The 20,635-nt window shown below is 38.1% G+C and overlaps 1 protein-coding gene across 3 annotated transcripts in view; it reads right to left on the minus strand.

Moving 5' to 3' along the window:
• ADCY2 (adenylate cyclase 2) overlaps positions 1-20,635 on the minus strand; it is a 412,700-nt gene that overhangs the window by 50,280 nt on the left and 341,785 nt on the right. For all 3 annotated transcript variants that reach the window (XM_066374716.1, XM_066374707.1, XM_066374698.1), the window contains exons 16-18: positions 11,742-11,879; positions 5,798-5,917; positions 346-515 (exon numbers count right to left, since the gene is read on the minus strand). In XM_066374716.1, coding sequence (XP_066230813.1) covers positions 346-515; positions 5,798-5,917; positions 11,742-11,879 — 428 coding nt within the window. The remainder of the gene's footprint in view (positions 1-345; positions 516-5,797; positions 5,918-11,741; positions 11,880-20,635) is intronic.

Here is a 20,635-nt window from a genome sequence, read left to right on the forward strand (position 1 = left end):
CATTGCACAGGAGAGTCCCCTCAACACAAAATTATTCAGCCACACCCCACAGAAAATTATTGATATTCAAAAAAATGTCAATAGTGCTGAGGGTGAGAAACCTTAAATTACTCTTATCAATACAGTATAGATTATAAAACAATCGACTCCCTAAACCACTTCATATGTTCGAAGTGTTGATAACACATATTCTGTATAATTGATCCTTCTGAACATTGCTTCAAAGAAACTCTCTCAAAATGATTTCCAACTAAAATGTTACGGTTAATTTGCATTTAAGCAACACACATTATTGACATTCCATGAAAGAACTAAAGTAAGGAGAAAAAAGAAGAAGTAGGTTACCTCTTAATTAAGACTTGACTGTAGTCATCCAGGACATGGGCATGAGTGTGAAGAAAGATGATGTTGTAGCCCACCAACGCCGCCATCATGATCAACATTTTCAATTCATAATTCACCCGTAGGAAAACTGAGCAGGATATCAACCCCAGAATGCAGCTGTATATAAAGTACTGGAACGGGAGAAGACATCAGATCAATACTTAGCATCTCTTCTGAGAAATGTGGAAATAAGAATTATAATTGGGGACCACCACCAAGCTCACTGGTCAACTTACAAACTTGCTGTCAAAGCAAATGTCTTTTTCTCTTCTTTAATGGAGTGGTAAATGCTGAACACATTTGATTTAGAAAAAAATTACTCATTACATGGCTTGTCAACCCAGCTCAGCATGTTCAATAAAAATACTCATGCATATTGCCAAACCAAAATAATTCTAAAAAAATCTATATTGAAGACATGTCATTATTAAGCCAGTGCCATTTGCTTCTTGAAAATGAAACCAATAGGACTGCCTGCATATTAAAGATTTTTTCTTTTTTTTTAAACTTTTTTTTTAATTAATTTACTTATTTTAAAAATTTATTCATTTTTAGAGAGGAGAGAGAGACAGAGAAGGAGAGAGAGGAGAGAGAGACAGAGAGAGAGAGAAGGGGGGAGGAGCTGGAAGCATCAACTCTCATATGTGCCTTGACCAGGCAAGCCCAGGGTTTCAAACCAGCAACCTCATCATTTCCAGGTCGACACTTTATCCACTGCGCCACCATAGGTCAGGCTAAAGATTTTTTCATATATTATAATATGAATACTCTTTTATGGCCTTCAATAAATTCATTAAGAGGATATAAATCATTACAGGTAGTTCTGTTCAAAGGATAAGAGAATGAAGGCATTTCTAAATTTTTAATAAAAATTAAAAGATACATTGTGTGTGTGATGGAATATCTAAAACAGGATTTTAAAAACTAAAATCTTTGACCAGAGTGAATCACAATACCCTGGAAGTGGACAGGCACCAGAAGAAATGGGAAGAAAAAAAAAAACAACAGTGTAAAAAGCAGCGAGCACCTGCCATCCATTTTGTCCCTGGGAAGCGGTGCAGGCCAGCCCTGTGTCCACACTGATCTTACTGTTGACCACAGTGGGCATCGCAGAGTCAGGATATCCCTGGATCCCTTCCTGCTTCACTCATTGGCTGACTTTCTTTAGGTCAGTAACCTAGCCTGTCTGTGCTACAGTGTTTTCATCTGTAAAATGAGGGTAATCGTGTCCTCCTTTTAGGTCACTAAGGAGAACAAGTAAAGTTTGGAGCCCAGAGCCCTGGAAACAGTTGCCATTCTCACAAAACCTTTTTTTTTTTTTTCTAATATGATGTTTTTATGAACAAGGAGTTCTGCTACTATATTAGCATTCCTAGAACAGAAACAGCACTTAAAAAAGTTTAATAACTTTGATGAAACACAGATCTGATTGATGCCTGATAAATTCTGTCTTTAAAAAATAGTCCACTTTGTAAGCTACTCTATTTTAGTTTCATTATATAAACAAAGCCAGGTATAAACTGCTTATTTTTGTCATTCGAGCTCTTACTTTTATTTTCCCAGCCAAGGTCATCCACAATAAGTTATCTGGAAGGCTACTGATATGAGCTCATCAGTCCTGTGCTTGGGGGGAAAAAGGAAAGTTGAAAATTGAGTTGCAGTAATCATCTAATACGCTCCCCTCTCTATATGGATTCTGTTGTTATGATTATAAACTGGGGATCTTTGTAAGGTTCGGTTTTAAAAATGATTATGCTGCTAAAATTAAGTTGAAAACCATTATTAGAATGAAGGTTATTGACAATTTCAGCCTAATCAAATGAAAAGCAGAATGAATGTGCATATCAGTTTGTACACGCATATTCGGGGGGGCTGAAGATAAGAGTGTAAAGGTTTTCTGTAATACCTCTAGTTTGAAATATTTTCCAGCCAATACCTATCCAAACCTACCTGTAGTTCCACATTTTAAAATTCATCCTTAGGCTTTAAAAAAGCTTTCACACTTCAGGAATAGCTATGAAAATACATATGTTAATGGGAAGTAGGCTTTCAATCCATTTTCTATTAAAAACACCTTTCTAGAATTCTTAAAGTCCGGGCACAAGGTATTCTGGGAATTAATTAAAGTTAGGTTGGGACCCTGAAGATAGAAACAGAAGGATGTGTGAATGAGGGAGAATAACTCTCAAGGCCAAGCTAGGAGCCCTGAGGATCATGGTCTCTACTGCATAAAAGAGCCCACTGGGGAGAGTGCCAGGGGTCGGGCTTCTGGCTGCAGGCTCCTCAGCTGACTTCTAGCAGGGTTCAACTTCTAGTCACGTTATTTTATATATGTAGTTTGGATACAGTTAATATAATTATTAGTTGATAGTTGTATTATTATTTATTAATATTTAAATTAATACTTATTAATATTTTAATAACTAAATTATATAATTTATTGATACTAGTTAATATTTGACCCCCTTTATCCTTTACTACATACACCCCAACCCCCTTCCCTCTGGTAACCACCATACTATTTGTTTTCTGTGTCTATGGGTTTCTGTTTCTTAAAAAAGTAACATTAATTAATATTAAGTTAACTAAGTTAATATAGTTATTAGCACCTTTGATATAACTAATCAATAAAATTAACTTGCATTTTAATACTAAAGGAACAGCCACTGGCATCTTGGGTAATTAAGTCTCCTTTGGCCTCAGTTTCCTCACCTGGAAAATGGAAATTCTAATGTCTACCTCACAGGGTATTTTTTTGATGAAATGGTTTCAAGGCCCAGTGGAGTACAGACTGCCTACATGGAAAGACCCTTTACGATTGATTTTGTTGGGTATTTTAAAATCACTTTTTTTCTATTATAGAAATTGTGCATCTGATGTTAAAATGGAGGAAATACACAAAGCACACATATAAAAATCAGGATCTCCTATTATCCCTGATATCCAACTTGAGCCTATAATTATTTTGTGTCTGTCTTACCAGACTATTTTTTGCTACTTATTTTTGGTACTATAATTTTAGAAATTTGGGATTATACTGTTTTTAAGTGATACTATTTAATTAATAACTTTTCATAACTATTATATTTCTATGTCATTAAATATTTTTCTACATCTTTGTAATGGCTGGATATAACTAAATAACATAATTTATTACTTTAAGTTTTAGGTTGCTGTTTTCTTTTACTTTCTTGCTTATTGTTGATGATACAGAAACACTTGGATGAACACTTTGTAGCTAAGTGTTCTTTGCACCTTCAGCTACTGGTTTGTTTGATTTTTTTCCTATGGACACAGTATTGTATAAAACAAACAATTCCTATCATTGTTTTGGCTAATAAGAAGCTTAGATTTTAATTTGTTACCCACCTGTAAGAAAAGGCATGAAAATGTGTAACATGAATTTTATGTATTAAACTCTTCTCTGGCTTTGTCAAAAAAAATTACTTCCAAAATGAGTATTGCAGGGTACAAAGTATGTCTGTGTTTATGACTTTCAAGGACTATCATCAATTACCGTTAAGAGGTTATATGACTGTATCACCCACAGCAATGAAGGTGATACTCCGCTCTCCGTTCTTAGCTTCAGACATCCCAGAAGATGGGGTTTGAGAGGAAGAGGCGCACTTTGTGCATGTCCACAAAACAGCCTTCCTAATGCACCTAAAAAATCTATTAAGGGGGAAGTTGGGTGTTTCCAGGCTCTTTTGGGACTCCTAAACTTGCAAGTTAATAAAGCAGTTTCTGTACAGACTGGACATGAGCATGCATCACTTCCTTGGCAAAGCTAACCATAATCCTCTTCCTGAGGGCTTATTTATTACTGGAACAATAGTGGCCTGTTGACTAAATGTGGCCTAGATTTTAAAGAGTCTATTGTGTAATTTTTTCAGAATCTTTTAAGGGTGAGTAAATGTTACCTTTTCCCCATCTTGGGTTTCTAATGAGTTGTTTCTTTTAAAAATAATATATGCAGACTTACCTAAAGGAAATTCACAATAATTTACCTTATTGTCTTTAGTGGTGCCAACCATGGTGAGTTGTTCTACCCAAAAATACTGGATGGAGAGACTTAAAAAAAATGTTTTGCCAGCTATGCTTTTTTTTTTCTTATGAAAACACATCTTTAAACTGTTAAACTGAAGTGCCCAGTGAATGTCACATGAGGACAGCTTGGCGGCGCTCTCCCTCTACTGTCCTGTGGACTAGGTGTGCTAACGCCATCCATTCAAGGAGGAGGAGCCAGGTCACACCTTTGAAACATTTCTCCGAAGGGAGAAGCTCCACGTTGCGCACAGTGAGCTCACAGCCGGTGAATCATTACGAGACCCATCTCTCACCATTCACATAACTATATGGAAAAGATGGTGTCTAATCCTCATGGGGGTTTATTGCCTAAAATGAGGGTGAAGACCTCTTGGATAATGGACAAAGCTGATGCCATCCTCTCTTCCTGAGCCCACAGGACATTCCTGTGGACCCTGGTCAGCTTGCTTCTGAAACAGCCCTGGCCTCAAAAGAACACCAGATGCCCCCATTCTCTGTAAGCAGAACTGTGAGCTTCCCAGGGAATTGTAATGGCAAGATGGGAAAAAATATCAAAGCCAAATATCAGCAGAACAAGTCAGCAAAAGAATGAGGAGAGGAAATCTCCTTTATCGCCATTGCTAACGGAGTTCATAAAATGGGCAGGACATATACTCTAGATTCTGTTCAGACCGCATAAATCTTTCTCCTTTTAAAATGGGCAGGACATTCTAAAAGTATACATACTAAGTTACCAATTTCAGTCCCAAAAATAGTTCATTTAGCACCCTCAAAACAAAAACTAAGTGCTAATAATTTATATTACTTTTAGATGATTATTCACAAAATTAAAAAAGAGAATATCAGAATATATTTTCATAAACAATGTATAGAACATGCTATTAAGCAGTAAATAACTGGCATACCTCTCTTTAGTTAACACACTTATGTATTAGTCAGTTTTGAAATTTCAATCTAGGCCTTTTTGGACATTGGTTAAAATGATTCAGTAAGTTTATAAAACATTTTGCAAAATCTATGAGCAAGAAAATCAGAAATTCAGCCACATATAACTGAATGTCACATGCTGGGATACATGCTATAAAATGCAGCAGTTAAGAGAATAAAGGCAAGAGCCATCTGTGGGAACATCAAAATGCCATTGTGACTGTACATGCACCCAACAAGTGCCAATCAGCCAGATTTCTCTTACAAAAACACTGGCAGTTTTTAAGTGGTAAGGACCTACTCAGGTATTGACACCAAAGAAGAAAAGAGAAGCCTCGGATAGGTGAGAAAGCGGAGCACATAACATTAAATAGGAGAAAGAAATAAAAGCTACCCAGAAACACAGTGAAATCCTTGATAATGAGTGCAATGCTCTTACCGGAAGAAAAAACAAGTTTTGCGCCCGTAGCGTCGCTGCCTGGTTATTTGAGGCAGAAAGACTTGTGTTTGATGTATTGGTAGTTGGAGGTATTGTTTCTTCTGAGTCACTCAGGAAAAACTGTAAAGAAAACGCTTATTTTTCAGTGAATTAGTACAAAGAAGATTGAATCATTAGTAGGTGTTGCTAAGAGGATTGGTATCTGCGTTCTTTCTGCACAGTGAGCAGGGCTCTGTGGGCAACCCAGCATCTGTGCTTCAGATGCTAGTAGCATCATCTGCTTTTGGAAGCTTTGAGAATTTCTCTTGACTAAGTAACTATTTATTCTTGTGCTATCTACTTAATAGTGAATCATGGAACTGTAGGACTGATGTTAAAGGACACAGAAGCATCTCTGTTAAATATTAAATTGAAAAAGTACAAAGCCCAGGGCAGAGGGCTTGGTTAGAATTATGTTTGAGGTTGACATCACCATGCACACAAACACTCAGCTCTCTGCCCTGAGATCAGTCTTCAGAATGTATTTGCAGTATCTTTACCATCTTGGTATAAACATTAAATGAATCAATGGAGTTTTATGAGTTTTTGATTTTGAGAAAAAAATTAATTTTATGGGAAAAAATGCAATAACCGGTAGCAATATCTTATCTATTATTTGGGAGTGCTCAGGATCACAGGGGATTAAAATTCAGAGGATGGATGCTGTTAGCACTGTTGGAAAAGGGGTTCTAATTTATTTTTAAAATGTAATGCTAAGAAAATAAAGATGATTAATACTTATGTAATGGTCACCAATATCAACACCCAGAAAGACAGCGTCACTTTTTAGCAAGGTAGGACACATTTGATCTCTCTGTCTCTGTCTCTCTTCTTCTCTCTTTCTTTGTCTCTGTCTGTGTCTTTCTGTTTCTCTGTCTCTCTATCTCTGTTTCTGTCTCTGTCTCCCTCCTTTCAGAGAAGCTGTAGCACAACCTGTTTAAGTGACAAAGTATTAGTCACTTTCTGTTCCATGGCTGACAGTCAGAGGAACGTTTAGTAATGACAAACCAGAGAATTCCTTGGCTAGGTTCCCTTTACTGGAAGAAATTCATCTCAATCATAAAGTAGGTGGTATTTTCTGCAGAGAGCGAGCTATTCACATTCAAGGTTTAGAGTAAGAATCACCCATCCATCATTTCCTTCGATGGCAGAGTTCTTGCCCCAAACTTCTAATCTACTTTGGTAGACAGAGGCATTTATGTACTCTATTCTTATTTTCTCTTGGGTTCCAAAAATGATACTAGATACAGTGTTTCTACCATTATTTCAATTGATTAAAATAAAAATACTGATTTGAAAAATCAAAGAAGTGTAGATTTCTTTATTCACTACTAAAGAATTTGTCAAAAAATATTACAACCCATGGTAGAACTATAAATGTGCTAATTCTGGGAAAAAGTTATATCAGAAAAAAAAAAAAAGAACAGCAACATAATAGCTTGGCAAACATTGGGCTTCAAATATTACCAATTTAGATCTGACATTTCCCAAATAAAGTTGATTTAAACCCTAAAGAATCAAGAAATGGCAAATAGAAGGAGACAGTTTAGTATGGAGGTTACTAGTCTTAAGCACCAGAGATCTTAAAATTATTAACAAAAACTATTACTTTATCACCTTATAGAGAAGAAAATAAATTCTTGCTGTACAATGAATAGAAGCGTGTCCTGTGGAAAACTCTGTCTTGCAAAGAAGCTCTACAATAATATGATGGTTGAAATTCAAAAAACAATAAAGAACTTCCTTAACCCCTTCTGCTAACATTCTCTAGTATTTATTAACTATCCTCAAGTCAAGAAACTCTTCATTCAGTCTATGTGACATCACACTACAATTTTCAATAAAGTTCCCCCATTATCTCTTCATTTTAAAATATCAAATTCATGTCATTCCCTATACAGCCAGGCAACTCGGGAGTTACTAATCTCTCGCTTCTCTTCCAGGTTAAACTGCCACAACTTTCTCCACAGAATGAATTTCTAATAATCGTAATTATTTGGGGAACTCCTTCCTAGACCAGTTTTAACATTCTACAAACTTTGCCAAAATTGGAAAAATAGTATTCTCATTCTGCACAAGACATCCTAATAAGGTGCTAATAAACATTGTATATTTTTTAGCTGTACTTTTAAATTTAAAATTTTTCAGGAAATTTAAAAAAATCTTAAAATTATGTTTTTTCAAGTAATATTAAACTATGAACATGCAATTTAATATTGTTTTAGACCTGACGACATCATCGCATTTGTCATTTGGTTGGAATTAGAAGTCCCAATAGATTTCCAGTTATCTATTTCTATCTCTTTGTCTACATGGTTCACAAAGCTGTGTTGACTGTATCCTCTGGGACGTTTCACAGAAAAGACTGCAAAAGGATGTAGGAAGTCACATTACGATGCTGTTAAAATGTCAGAATGGCAGGGAATTTTTCTGCATGATTCTAAACAGTCAACTGCAAAACATGCAGGTCAATGGCAATTTGAAAAAAATCTTTATTTGATAAAATCTCAATAACTGTTTTCCTCCACTTTTTATTGGGGTGTTGGTGTCACACACAAGTAAACAATAGGTGTTGAAAATGTCTTGTTAAAACCTCACAATTCATTTTAAATAAAACTGACCCAGTTGTTTTGTTATTTAGATCACTATGTTTTGAGATTTTAAAAGCTGGTCCCTCTGAAACACCATGCCTGCTGATACAGTAAGTGCTGTTAAAATGCAGGTGTCATCTCCCCAGAAAGGGAATGCGTGACCTGGGAGTCCACTTCTCTTGCATGGCACCTCGCCAATGCTCAGTTCTGATTGGCCAGTGTCTGAATCTGCATCAGCACCATCTGGTGAGGTGAGTGGCCCAGGGTAGTCACAGCACCATACCATGTGGCTGGGGACACAGGATTCTGTGTTTGTCTCCTGTAGTCATAACTCAAGAGGACACAGATCTGAGTAGCTGAAGGGCATTATCTGTATAGCCTCAGATATGATCAGAGCTGGGACACTAATGAATAAATTCTTCCCCTTCTGTGATTAGTAAGAAATGATAAGGAAACTTAATAGTTATTCCCTAGTAAGGGAAAATTATTTCCTTTCTGTACCAAATATCAACTTTTATACTCTTTATGATGATTCTTTGAAATAAATACAAGATGAGCATCTGATGGAAAAGAATCATTAATTTCAGGGCCCGCTGGTATTAGAGAGAATGCCATTCCTCCTGCACTGATGGGGAGACACCTGCTCAAGTGGTTCCGATTTCCTCTTCTTCACCACTGGGCAGGGAGGAAGTAATCTCACTTATACCTTGCCACACAGCCTGGACTGCCACAGAAGGGCCTTCAGGGCATGAAGCAAAGCCTTAGTTCCTTTCTTTCTCAAAGATCATCCATCACAATTTTAGAGCATGTCTTTCTTAGACTTCTCTACCTCACTTGACAATAAATTCCTTCCCTTTTGAGGGGAAAAGGGAGGCCCTGGAAGATGTATTTCTGGTACTGAAGATGTCTTCTCTCTAAAGGGATTACAGTTACTGTAAAAAAATAATCTCCTAAATGCTCAGCTCATCAGGCAGTGACTAAACTGCTTGTCAACCATTACTAATTATCCTATGTGAAACACAATTAGCTTCCAAATCAGATTTGTTTCCCAGTTAGATTCTGTCATTTAAAAATTAGGTGACAAATCCTGGTTTCATAAGGTCAAACTAGATTTTACAAAAATTAATGGTTTCTTTCTTGAAGAATTGTGTGCTTCCCTATTGATTCATTCTTTCATTTAGTAGCTATTAAGTAGCCATCCCTTATATGGATGGCACTTTTCTAGGACCCACAAGAAAATGAAGAAAAAAAGGTCTTACTCTTAAGCGTGTGATGTCATGTTAAATGTTTTGTTCTCATAACTTGTAGGTATTGCCAGCAGAGAAGGTCAACTCAGGAAGTGTGTTTGATTGGCTCTGTGCCTGCACAGGTGAATGAACACACTTTTGAGGAATAAGAATGCTTCATTATAAAGGGACAGTGGCCATCACCTCTCATGAGGGTGACTGAAGACACTGTGTCTGTTCAAGTCACTCAGAACTCTACCTTGTGCACCCTGTGGTCCATGAATGTTCTGTCCCAGTCCCTTACCTCTGAGCCAGCTGTCTTCAGCTGTAATTTCCAAAACTCTTCTTTGAGCTTGTACGTCTCTGACACTCCCATTGCAGGTGTCTTTAAGATGGACTGAGAGGCAGAGTGAAGCAGACGAAGAGGCTACCCCGACCCTGCAGCTGGCACCTCAGCCCGTCTGGCTTCCAGCTGGCATTGCCCTCACCTGAATCTCCAGGTGTGTGTCAGGAGAAGTGTATACTTTATAGCAGTGGTCCCCAACCTTTTTTGGGCCACGGACCGGTTTAATCTCAGAAAATATTTTCACGGATCGGCCTTTAGGGTGGGACGAATAAATGCACAAAATAAAATTATGCGACCGGCGTAAAAACTGTGGTATTTTAAAATATAATTGTTGAACTTACGAGACAAACGTCAGGAGTGAGTCTTAGATGGATGTAACAGAGGGAATCTGATCATTTTTAAAAAATAAAATATCGTTCAGACTTAAATATAAATAAAACGGAAATAATGTAAGTTATTTATTCTTTCTCTGTGGACCGGTACCAAATGGCCCACGAACTGGTACCGGTCTGCGCCCTGGTGGTTGAGGACCACTGCTCTATAGGATACTGTTGAGAACTGAGCTCAAGGAAACATTCCAGATCCTTTTCTGGTTCTTCAGCCTTATGTTTTACTTAATACAAACATCTGCTCTGCTTCCAATACTAGATACCAAATGTCTTCCCTCCTCATCTCTCATCCACTATCTCTCAAACTCTTTCTACCCATCCTACAATTCGGTGCAGCAGGCCCTGCTCTCCCCTCCCCTTGCCTCCTCTCGATATGCTTCTCCTGTGGCCCTCAGACTCTCTATACTAGGTTTGCCTTCTGTCCTGGACATCACCATGAACGTCTGGAAGGCAGAGAACCCTCTTTGGATTCTGAGCATCTAGCAACATACTAGGCATATATTTATGCTTAATACATATGTTTTTGGTTGAATGAATGTTGTCTCATTTATGAAAACTATGTTTTATTTAATATATAAACTCTATCTTCTCAACCTGACTTTATGCTTCTGGAAGGCAAGGACTGTAGCTTATGATACCTTGCAGTTCCAATAACTAGTAAAGCACCCCACATTTGAAATTTGAAACATAAACCATTATGTTTTATGGTTGTTGATGATGATGTCAGAATAATGATAAGGATGTGTCGCAACATGCATTGACTACCTACCTGCCTATTTTTAAGAATACACCAGTAATGATAATACCAATATAGTAAGAGTGACCACTGGTTACATATTTATAAAATGCCTGGTGCTATCCTGGAAACATCGGCTCATTTACCCCAGACACCACTTTGCCAGAAAAGTGTCAGTTCTCATTTTTGAGAAACAGAAATGCAACCTGTGGTAGTTTAATAAAAACTTTCCAAAGTCACACAGCAGGTAAGGTGGGAGCTGATGTTTGAAACTGGGCCTTTTAAACTCTGGAGCAGGACAACTCTGCCGCTGCACTGTCCTTGATTCAATGGTCCGTTACCCCTCCATGTTTGTCCACTGACATTCAGTGTCGTTTCTGTAGCTGAGAGCCCCAATGAGCAAGATGGTGGGAAACTGCTGGGAGGAGCCCCCTCTCTCAGGTGCTCCCACAGAAAGCATCCTTTTCCTTAGAGTGGCTGCTGCTGCAGCGGTTGGATGTTGACTTTAATAGGCAGAGATTGGTTCTGCCCAAGGAACTACAGGCAAGATTTCTAAATTCCACTAAGACTGGTATTGGAAGCAAAGAATTCTCTGTTTGGCAGGAGCCATGACTCACCATGTTGAATACAGCCATGGTTAAAATGATGGCCGTGGTGATGACCGTGAGGGAGATTCGCGGCCAGGGGCGGTTCGCGATGATGCCCGATGACTTTAAAAGCCACAGGAGAGAGGCCGAGGCCTTTTTGCTGCATTGCTAGAAAGAGAGAGAAAGAAAAAATAAATGCACTGTTATTTTATGTATTCTCTCAAGTTTCTTAATGATACTTAAAACCACAAGTTGCACCAATATTATTATTATTATTATTATTATTATTATTATTATTATTATTATTTTGTATTTTTCTGAAGCTGGAAACAGGGAGAGACAGTCAGACAGACTCCCGCATGCGCCGACCGGGATCCACCAGGCACGCCCACCAGGGGGCGATGCTCTGCCCACCAGGGGGCGATGCTCTGCCCCTCCGGGGGCGTCGCTCTGTCGCGACCAGAGCCACTTTAGCGCCTGGGGCAGAGGCCAAGGAGCCATCCCCAGCGCCCGGGCCATGTTTGCTCCAATGGAGCCTTGGCTGCGGGAGGGGAAGAGAGAGACAGAGAGGAAGGAGAGGGGGAGGGGTGGAGAAGCAGATGGGCGCTTCTCCTGTGTGCCCTGGCTGGGAATTGAACCCGGGACCTCCGCACGCCAGGCCGATGCTCTACCACTGAGCCAACCAGCCAGGGCCTGCACCAATATTATTAAAGGTTAAACAAGTAGGCTCTGTCCTCTGCTGGGGGCTCAGACCAGACCACAAAACTTGTTAAATTATGTTGTCATCACTGTTACACAGAAAGGACAAATTAATTAAATTTTGATGAAAAATATAAGTTGCGCTTGTATGTCCTTTAAAATAGACTTGAAATTTTGTTTTTCAAAAAAATCTGATAAAAGAAAAATATGTCAATTAATTAAACCATTCTGTGGGATGTGGTGGGGTCTCAGATCACAGCTATGATGAAGCAATGATCATCAGCCAATTTATGTTGAAAACAGATATACATGTAGCTACTCAGAAGAATGCAACTGTCAAATACTACTGTTAATAAAAAGGTAATACTGGTATGACTTCCACAAAACTCAAATAGAGAATACTTCTTGATAGCAATAATAAATAGCACTTTTATTTCTCTATCGCTTTTCCAATTTCTTTTTGCTTGATTATATATATTCCGTATCCTTAAAAACATAAGCATTGCAATATGCTAAATGCCAATATAACAATTAAATGACATTGTATAGTACAAAACGAGAGGTAGATAGGTAAGCTTAAAGAACCAGCTCAGTGGCCCACCATGATATCCTCATAGCTGTGAGCTGTTCTGCAGGTTAATTGTCCTCTCTAATTCTCCCAAGTCCTTCTCTGATCCTTCCTAGAGCCTGTCTGGAAACACGAGCTGGGGGCTGCCAGCAGCTGAATCACTGGCAGGTGGCAAGAGGGGTGCACGGTGGGGCTTTGGAGGGCTTTTCCCACCAGCAACAGGGAGGAGTCAGAATTGTGCCTTAGAGCTTCTCCCAACCACAGGGTTTGGATGGGGGTTGGTGGAGGTATTAAATATGTCATCCAGTAGGATGCCCTTCAATGTCCTGGACATTCAATATCGTGGAGGGTCACAGAGCTGGAGCACGCTCACCTGCGGAAGCTTCTACCACCATCATTGAATGCATGCTACTTCTAGTAATATTAATGCTACAGACCCAAGTCAGATCTACATTCTGGAGGAATGTATAATAAAGTGTAAAAAGCAGAGATTCAAATAAAATATTATAGGCATCTGTTTAAAAATGATAGCATTTGGTTTGATTTTGGTGAATTATGACAGTATATATTTGCATCCTAATTGACTAGGATTAAAGCTTTTGTTTAAAATTGTTAAAATCGATATTTTGGATACGTACACAGAAGTTATCAGAAGATATGATAATAAGAAAAGATACAATAATGAAAATTTTAAGGGCAGAAAATACAAAACTTTACTACTTTAGGAGAAATTGAAAGCTAGCTCAGATTCTGTATCATAATCAATCAGGTAAAATATCTAGTTAGTGCACAGACTTTTTATTGAAATTATAAGATTAAAAAATTATTTTGCTTAAAATTTTAGAATAATACATGATGATAATCTTGCCAAATAAGCTATTTTAGAGAAATATGTTATATGCTGAACAGAGATTAGTCACTTGCTGAAACTCATGTGGACTTTTTCTGCTTGTGCAACAGCTAGGCAAAATTACAAATCAGTGGCATTGAAAACTATTGTCTACATGTGCCTACTGAACACCTGGAAGGGTGTCCAGGAAAACTCTCATGTTCCTATTTATCCCTACAAAGAAAACACTTGGAGTGCCTCGCTAAAGACCTGTGAATTTGGCATGCACTGGATTCGGGATAATGAATTCAGGATGTAGTAGGTTCAACTCACTCTCCTGTTTAATCTTCATGTATACCTTACAGTACCATGTAAGCATTTTTAAACGTATGAGAAATACTCATTGCTCTCAAGATCAGGGAGGCAAGCAGCCTCCCAAATATTTTCAAGTTCAGAAAAAGTGAACAGAATTGAGCTGAAATATAAAGATTGGTAAACACTGCTGGTGTCAATGACAAAGAAAGAGAAGAGATGAGTACCCTGAACCACAGTGACATTCGGGGGAGAAGATGAGGAAGGTAAAGATGTTAGGGGAACAGAAGAAACCAACATTGGGGGAAGGAGGAGAACAGAGACTAAGATCTTAAAACAGAAGGGAACTGACTAAAGAAAAATGAGAACACTGATTCAATTTGAAGCTCTGAATAAAAATTACAACTTGGATCTTGATGTGATCATTTATTTCAGTTTAGTCTGTTTTGGATTAAGTATTCAAATAAAGTTCTGGATGCAAAAATAAGTTTATCAAAATTTATATCGTCCTAATGAAACTAAAAGGATAATATCTCAAAGAACATTTTAGCAGTTATTCAGAAGATGTTATTCGTATGGAAATGAGCCCAGTTTGGTCATTCTAGTTGATCTTTGGTTTAATTACTGGTATAATTTTACCCAAATTGGTTCCCTCTCTTTCCTGACCATCAGTGGGTCTCACTGTATCCTGTGATTTACTCTTGCAGTGAGCTAACTGTGGCCTTCTAGAAATGCTCTTGGATGTGCATGCCACATCCACCCACTGACAAATGCCGTAAGGGTACTAAATGTAATGGAAGATGTAAAAGGAGACAGAATGTGAATTTGTATGAAAACCCTATCGCGGAGATGGTGCTGGGGAAAACGAGCAGTGTGGTTTGCTAGAAAGGGTGTGGGATGAATGTCAGTGTTCTTCATTGAGTGTAAGCACAAGATCTTCCACATAAAAACATAATAAAATGATCATGCACTATATTTAGATTAAAAAAGAAACAAGGAAAAAATATCTTCACCAAAATTATTTTTCTTCCTTCATTTTTCTTTTTCTTTCTTTCCTTCCTCCCTCCCTCCCTCCCTCCCTTCCTTCCTTCCTTCCTTCCTCCTTCCTTCCCTCCCTCCCTCCTTCCCTCCCTCCCTCCCTTTCTTCCTTCCCCTCCCTCCCTCCCTCCCTCCCTCCCTTCTTTCTTTCTTTCTTTCTTTCTTTCTTTCTTTCTTTCTTTCTTTCTTTCTTTCTTTCTTTCTTTCTTTCTCTTGCTCTCTCTTTTTTAATATTTTGTACTGGAAACGACAGGTAGTCTCTCACTTTGACATTCCTGATAATAAAATATAATAATTATACAAAGCAGATTACTTTTGCAATTTTATTAAATAAAACCAGGCTCTGGCATGTTGGCTGTGGTAGAGTGTCAGCCCAGCATGTGAATATCCTGGGTTTGATTACCAGTCTGGGCACACAGGAGAAGCGACCGTCTGTTTCTCCACCCCTCATCCTCTCCTTTTTCTCTCTCTCTCTCTTCCCCTCCTGCAGACATGACTCAATTGGTTTGAGCATATTGGCCCTGGGCACTGAGGATGTCTCTGTGGAGCCTGCACCTCAGGCGCTAAAAAAAAAAAATAGCTCGGTTGCAAGCATGGCCCCAAAGGCAGAGCATTGGCCCCAGATGGGGTTGCTAGGTGGATCCTGGTTGGGGCACATGCAGAATTCTGTCTATCTCCCCTCCCCTCACTTAGAAAGAGAATAAAAAATAAAATAAAATGAAGTAACTGAAAATAAATCAATGTTTACATTAAGTGAAATTTTAATAAAATTAAAAACACTTGAAAAACTGATAATTATGTCACAGTGGCTGAATAATAAACTTTTATTATTAAAAGAAAAAACTCATCTTAAAATCTTGCCAGAAAAATATGGTGGAATTTATCATATAAGCATAGAGTTTTTGTATTTGCCTTTGTCATTTAAAAAATTTTTTTAAATTTTATTTCTTAATTTTTAGAGAGAGAAAGAGAGGGAGAGAAGTGGGGAGGAGCAGGAAGCATCAACTCCCATATGTATCTTGACCAGGAAAGCCCAGGGATTTGAACCGGCAACCTCAGCATTCCAGGTTGACTCTTTATCCACTGTGCCACCACAGGTCAGGCTACCTTTGGCATTTTAGTTGCTCAAAAAACTGTTTTTTTAAATGGAAATAATAATTACTTGTAACATTTGATATTACAGAGATTGCCATATGTTCTCTGATTATTTTATTGTACTTGAATTTTCTATAGAATGACATCTTTATTTCAATCAGTCATATTTTACAAAATTAACTTGTTTCTTTTGTACTCCTTGAGTAAGCTACAGTGCTTGGTCATTTATGCACTGTGTGACACTCATGGCCTGTCCACATCATGTTATCTTTACTGAAATGCCTGTCTCTGGCCACAGGAAGGCTAGTTGAGAACAGTGACCACATCACATGTGTTGTTTTATTCCCACAGGCAGCACAGTGCTTAGCAGATAGTAGAAACTCAATACATGCTTACTCAATATATTCACTATCTTAACAAAAACCCCTAAAATTTCCCAAGGGCCAGAAATAAGAAGCAGCTCAGTGCCAGAGGAACTAAAGCTGTGTAGTTGGCCCAGGAGTGTCCAGGGACTGAACACAATCTATATTACTAGGGGTGGAGTTTTGATGCGCACAGGGAAAGAAGATGTTGTCTTGGGCCTACAAAAGATGGGCTGCTAGAACCAAGGCCTCTGAATAGAAACAGAAGCTTCAAAAGGTTGTCCTGCCTGACCAGGCAGTGGTGCAGTGGATAGAGCATTAGCTTGGGACACTGAAGACCCAGGTTCAAAACTTCAAGGTCGCCTACTTGAGTACAGGTTCACCAGCTTGAGCACAGGGTTGCAGCATGAGCATGGAATCATAGACATGACCTATGGTAGCTAGCTTGAGCCCAAAGGTCTCTGGCTTGGCTGGAGCTCCGTGGTCAAAGCACATATGAGAAAGCAATTAATGAACAACTAAGGTGCCGCAACTATGAGTTGATGCTTCTCATCTCTCTCCCTTCCTGTCAGTTTGTCCCTTCCTGTCAGTCTGTTCCTGTCTGTCTCTCTCTCTCTTAAAAAATAAAAAAGGCTGCTCTTTCCGCATAAAAAAAGTCTAGAAGAACTCCATGCACTGGTTCAGGGAAGTATCAATAAACTTTTAATGATAAATTCACACTCTAAATGTGGGTGTTGGGTTTGAAATTACATGATCTGATTCACAATGAAAATTTCAAGTTGAGAGTTATTAATCAATTGAAAGCCAGAAGTCCTTGGGGCTCTGGCAGAAGGAAGAACAACCCTGCTTATAAGTGATACTTTACATCACCACAGGGCATGTCCCATTTGTGTGGAAGCCATCCCCAATGAACATGACCTCACAATAAAATAATTACAAGCTACTTAAGACAATAGACCTTACAAGGAAAACTCAACAGATATAACAGATAATAGAGTTAGCACAACAAAATCTGTAGATATTATATCAATCTGAAATAGCCTATAAAGTAAGATAAAACTAATAAACACAAATTTGAGTCCTAAATAAATGAGCAGTTACAAAAATATAACAGATGTGTTTTCAAATGATCTACATAGACTCTCTGGAAATTAATATATATATATTGAAATGAAAAACTCAAGCGTTATTTGAAAGAGATTAAAATAGCTGTGAGAAATAATCCATAAAGCAGCACAGAAAGATAAAGAAATGAAAAATATAAAGGAGACACTGAGGCACAAAAGATATAATAAAACGATTCAATATGCTTGTAATAAAAGTTTGAGAAAAATAGAACAGAAAGACCAAGACAGAGGCAAAATACAGTATTACTCAATGCTAAAAAACAAACAAACAAACAAACAAACAAACAAAAAAACCCAGACTATATTTTACTACCAAAGGTGAGGGTATCTTATGCATAGGCTCTCACTGAAAGGATTACAAAAGGAATAATCCTTTAGGAATATGGAGACTGAGTCCTGGAGGAAGGAACAATATTTATGAATAATGATGAGAAATCAGTAAACAACAAGAATCAATGACAATAATACAAGCAGTTTAAATTTAGAAAAACATAAACAACACTGCTTGTCTTGCTGTGTTTATGGGTTATTTTCTCGGCTCTCATCACACCGTCAGTGTTACTACTGAGCTTTTAAATTCAGGAAGATGAAAGATGAAAAAGAATGATTAGATTTAGAGATTTAGATGGAGAAATTAATAGACTCCGTTAGCCATGTGCACATTTACAAGTTTTAAGTTAATCACTAAAAGAAAATAAACAATTTCCAAGTCACTAGAGGGAATAAGGGAGAACAAATAAACTCCATTCATCCAAGAGAAAGTGGGAAAGGAAAAAGTAGAAGCAGTGAAGATACATGAGAGGATATAAAAAACACAACAGGGTTGTAGCAGTAATTATAATACACATAAATGTATGACACTTGTCAGGTAAAGGAGATTATTGGATCAGAGAAAAGAACAGAAAGCTGGATGTTTATCAGAGGCACACCTAAAACATACATAATGACAAGAAAAGGCTGAGAAAATACTAACCAAGAGAAAGCTGGTAGTTCTACTGACAGAAAACTGACTTCAGGAAAAACACCCCTGTGGGGCAGAAAGCTTGTCTGTCAGCCAGGGTGTGACCGGTTTTACTTCCCTAAGATGATCTCCATATTTGTGCTTTCATCTCCACCTGGAACAGGGTGGTAGGCAGGTAGCACATTATCTCTGCTACACAAAACATGACTACGCATCGGGAGGAAATGTCTTCTGACATTTTCTAGCATTTTCATTTTGTGTGTCTGGCATATTTGCTCTGAAAGATGCTTTCGTTTTGTTTGTTTTTGGTAGTATTTTTTATTAGAGTCACTCTGTTGTATTTGTTATAGAGATGTTTAGATACTTCAGGTAATTTAGAAAGTTAAATCTGGCAGCAAATGTGCCCATTATTATTATTACTATTATAACAACTATTTTTACTTTTTATTGCTGATTGTAATGTAATGTGAACTTTAAGCTCTTATTCTATGTCTTAATTTCTTAGATAAAACAGATTGTTTTTGTTACCAAATAAAATAATATATATCAAAACAGTTTGAAGGGCTCTCATCTATATGAAAACATTTTGCAAAGTATTAATATTAAGGGCATTTTATTACTAGAATATTTTAGAGTTTAAATCTACTTATGCTGATTTTTTTTCCATTTTACTAAATGTCTTTTAAGATAGGGTTACACTGTCCCTAGAATCCAGTTTTAAGTCAAATGGGCCAATGGCTGAAAAGTGTACTTTAGAAAATTAGACTAGAGGAGAAGAATACAAATACAGTTCTATGTGAGGTTATCTTGACTTACCAATGTGATCTTTACTAACAGATGCTTAGCAGTCACCACAAGGCAACCTCAGTACCATGGGGGCCAGTGACCATGAACATGGACATTCCTGCCTAGTACTGGGTACTTGTCTGCTAGCAATTCTCTTCACACACAGACTGGCATCCTGGAACCTGTCTCCAATTAATTATAAGAATTCTCAGGCTTGATTCTATTTCTGGCTCCAACACCTACTTTCTTTCCACTACAGAGCAAGCTTATAGCACCTGCAAGTTTCTTCTCATTCATAGTAAAATGTGTGTTCCTTTCAAGGAAACTTGTGAGGACAAATGAGCCAGAGTATATAAAATACCCAGCAGAGTAAGCTGTCATTTTTAGTATAATATAATATTTTTTATTTGTAAACTGCAATGAGGTCGAATACAAAACTATTAATGGGGATCTTGCCCATCATAAGCAGTTTTATTGATTCTACAGGATCTTAACCAAGGGCAGGAAACATCTGCAGCTCTTACAGTTATCACACTCATGAGCCTGCTCCAGTCTCCATTTCCATCCTCAAGAGATCTGTTTACAACTCCTTCTGCATTATTTTTCATGGGAGATAACTTCTTCTAAAATGATTGGATGTGGAAACTCACTGAAGCACATAGCACCCCAGAGTCCTGGGTCCCTCAGCCATAAAATATGGGGCTGGCCAACCCGTTATCTACGGGTTCCATGTCAGCTCTCGAGTTTATAATTCTGAAATGCTAAGCAGCCTCTGCTGTAGAAAGCTAAGTGCCTCATGAAGGCACTGATGCTGAGGTGCCTAATGAGATATGACAAGAGGACATTGGGATGTTGGGCCAGAATGCCCCCTGGCCTGGAGCTTGCCAGAATTCAAAGCAGAGATGTGGCGACTGTGAGTTGAATTTAGAGCTGCCGACATGGCAGAAGTTGAGGGTGTGTGAGGACAGCGATGGGACATTTTATGAGCAGTGGTGCCAGGAGGTTGCATTTGAGTGCAACCCAACATTCCTTCAAGCTAATTGATATTAAATATTTATTTTGTGTTTCAAGTGCCTGAAGTACTACAATGAACAAAACAAGGATGAAGCAACTCACTGGGGATATTCTTGTCTAAAAACATAGAAAC

The sequence above is a fragment of the Saccopteryx leptura genome, chromosome 1 (assembly GCF_036850995.1).
Source record: "Saccopteryx leptura isolate mSacLep1 chromosome 1, mSacLep1_pri_phased_curated, whole genome shotgun sequence".
NCBI classification, from domain to species: domain Eukaryota; kingdom Metazoa; phylum Chordata; class Mammalia; order Chiroptera; family Emballonuridae; genus Saccopteryx; species Saccopteryx leptura.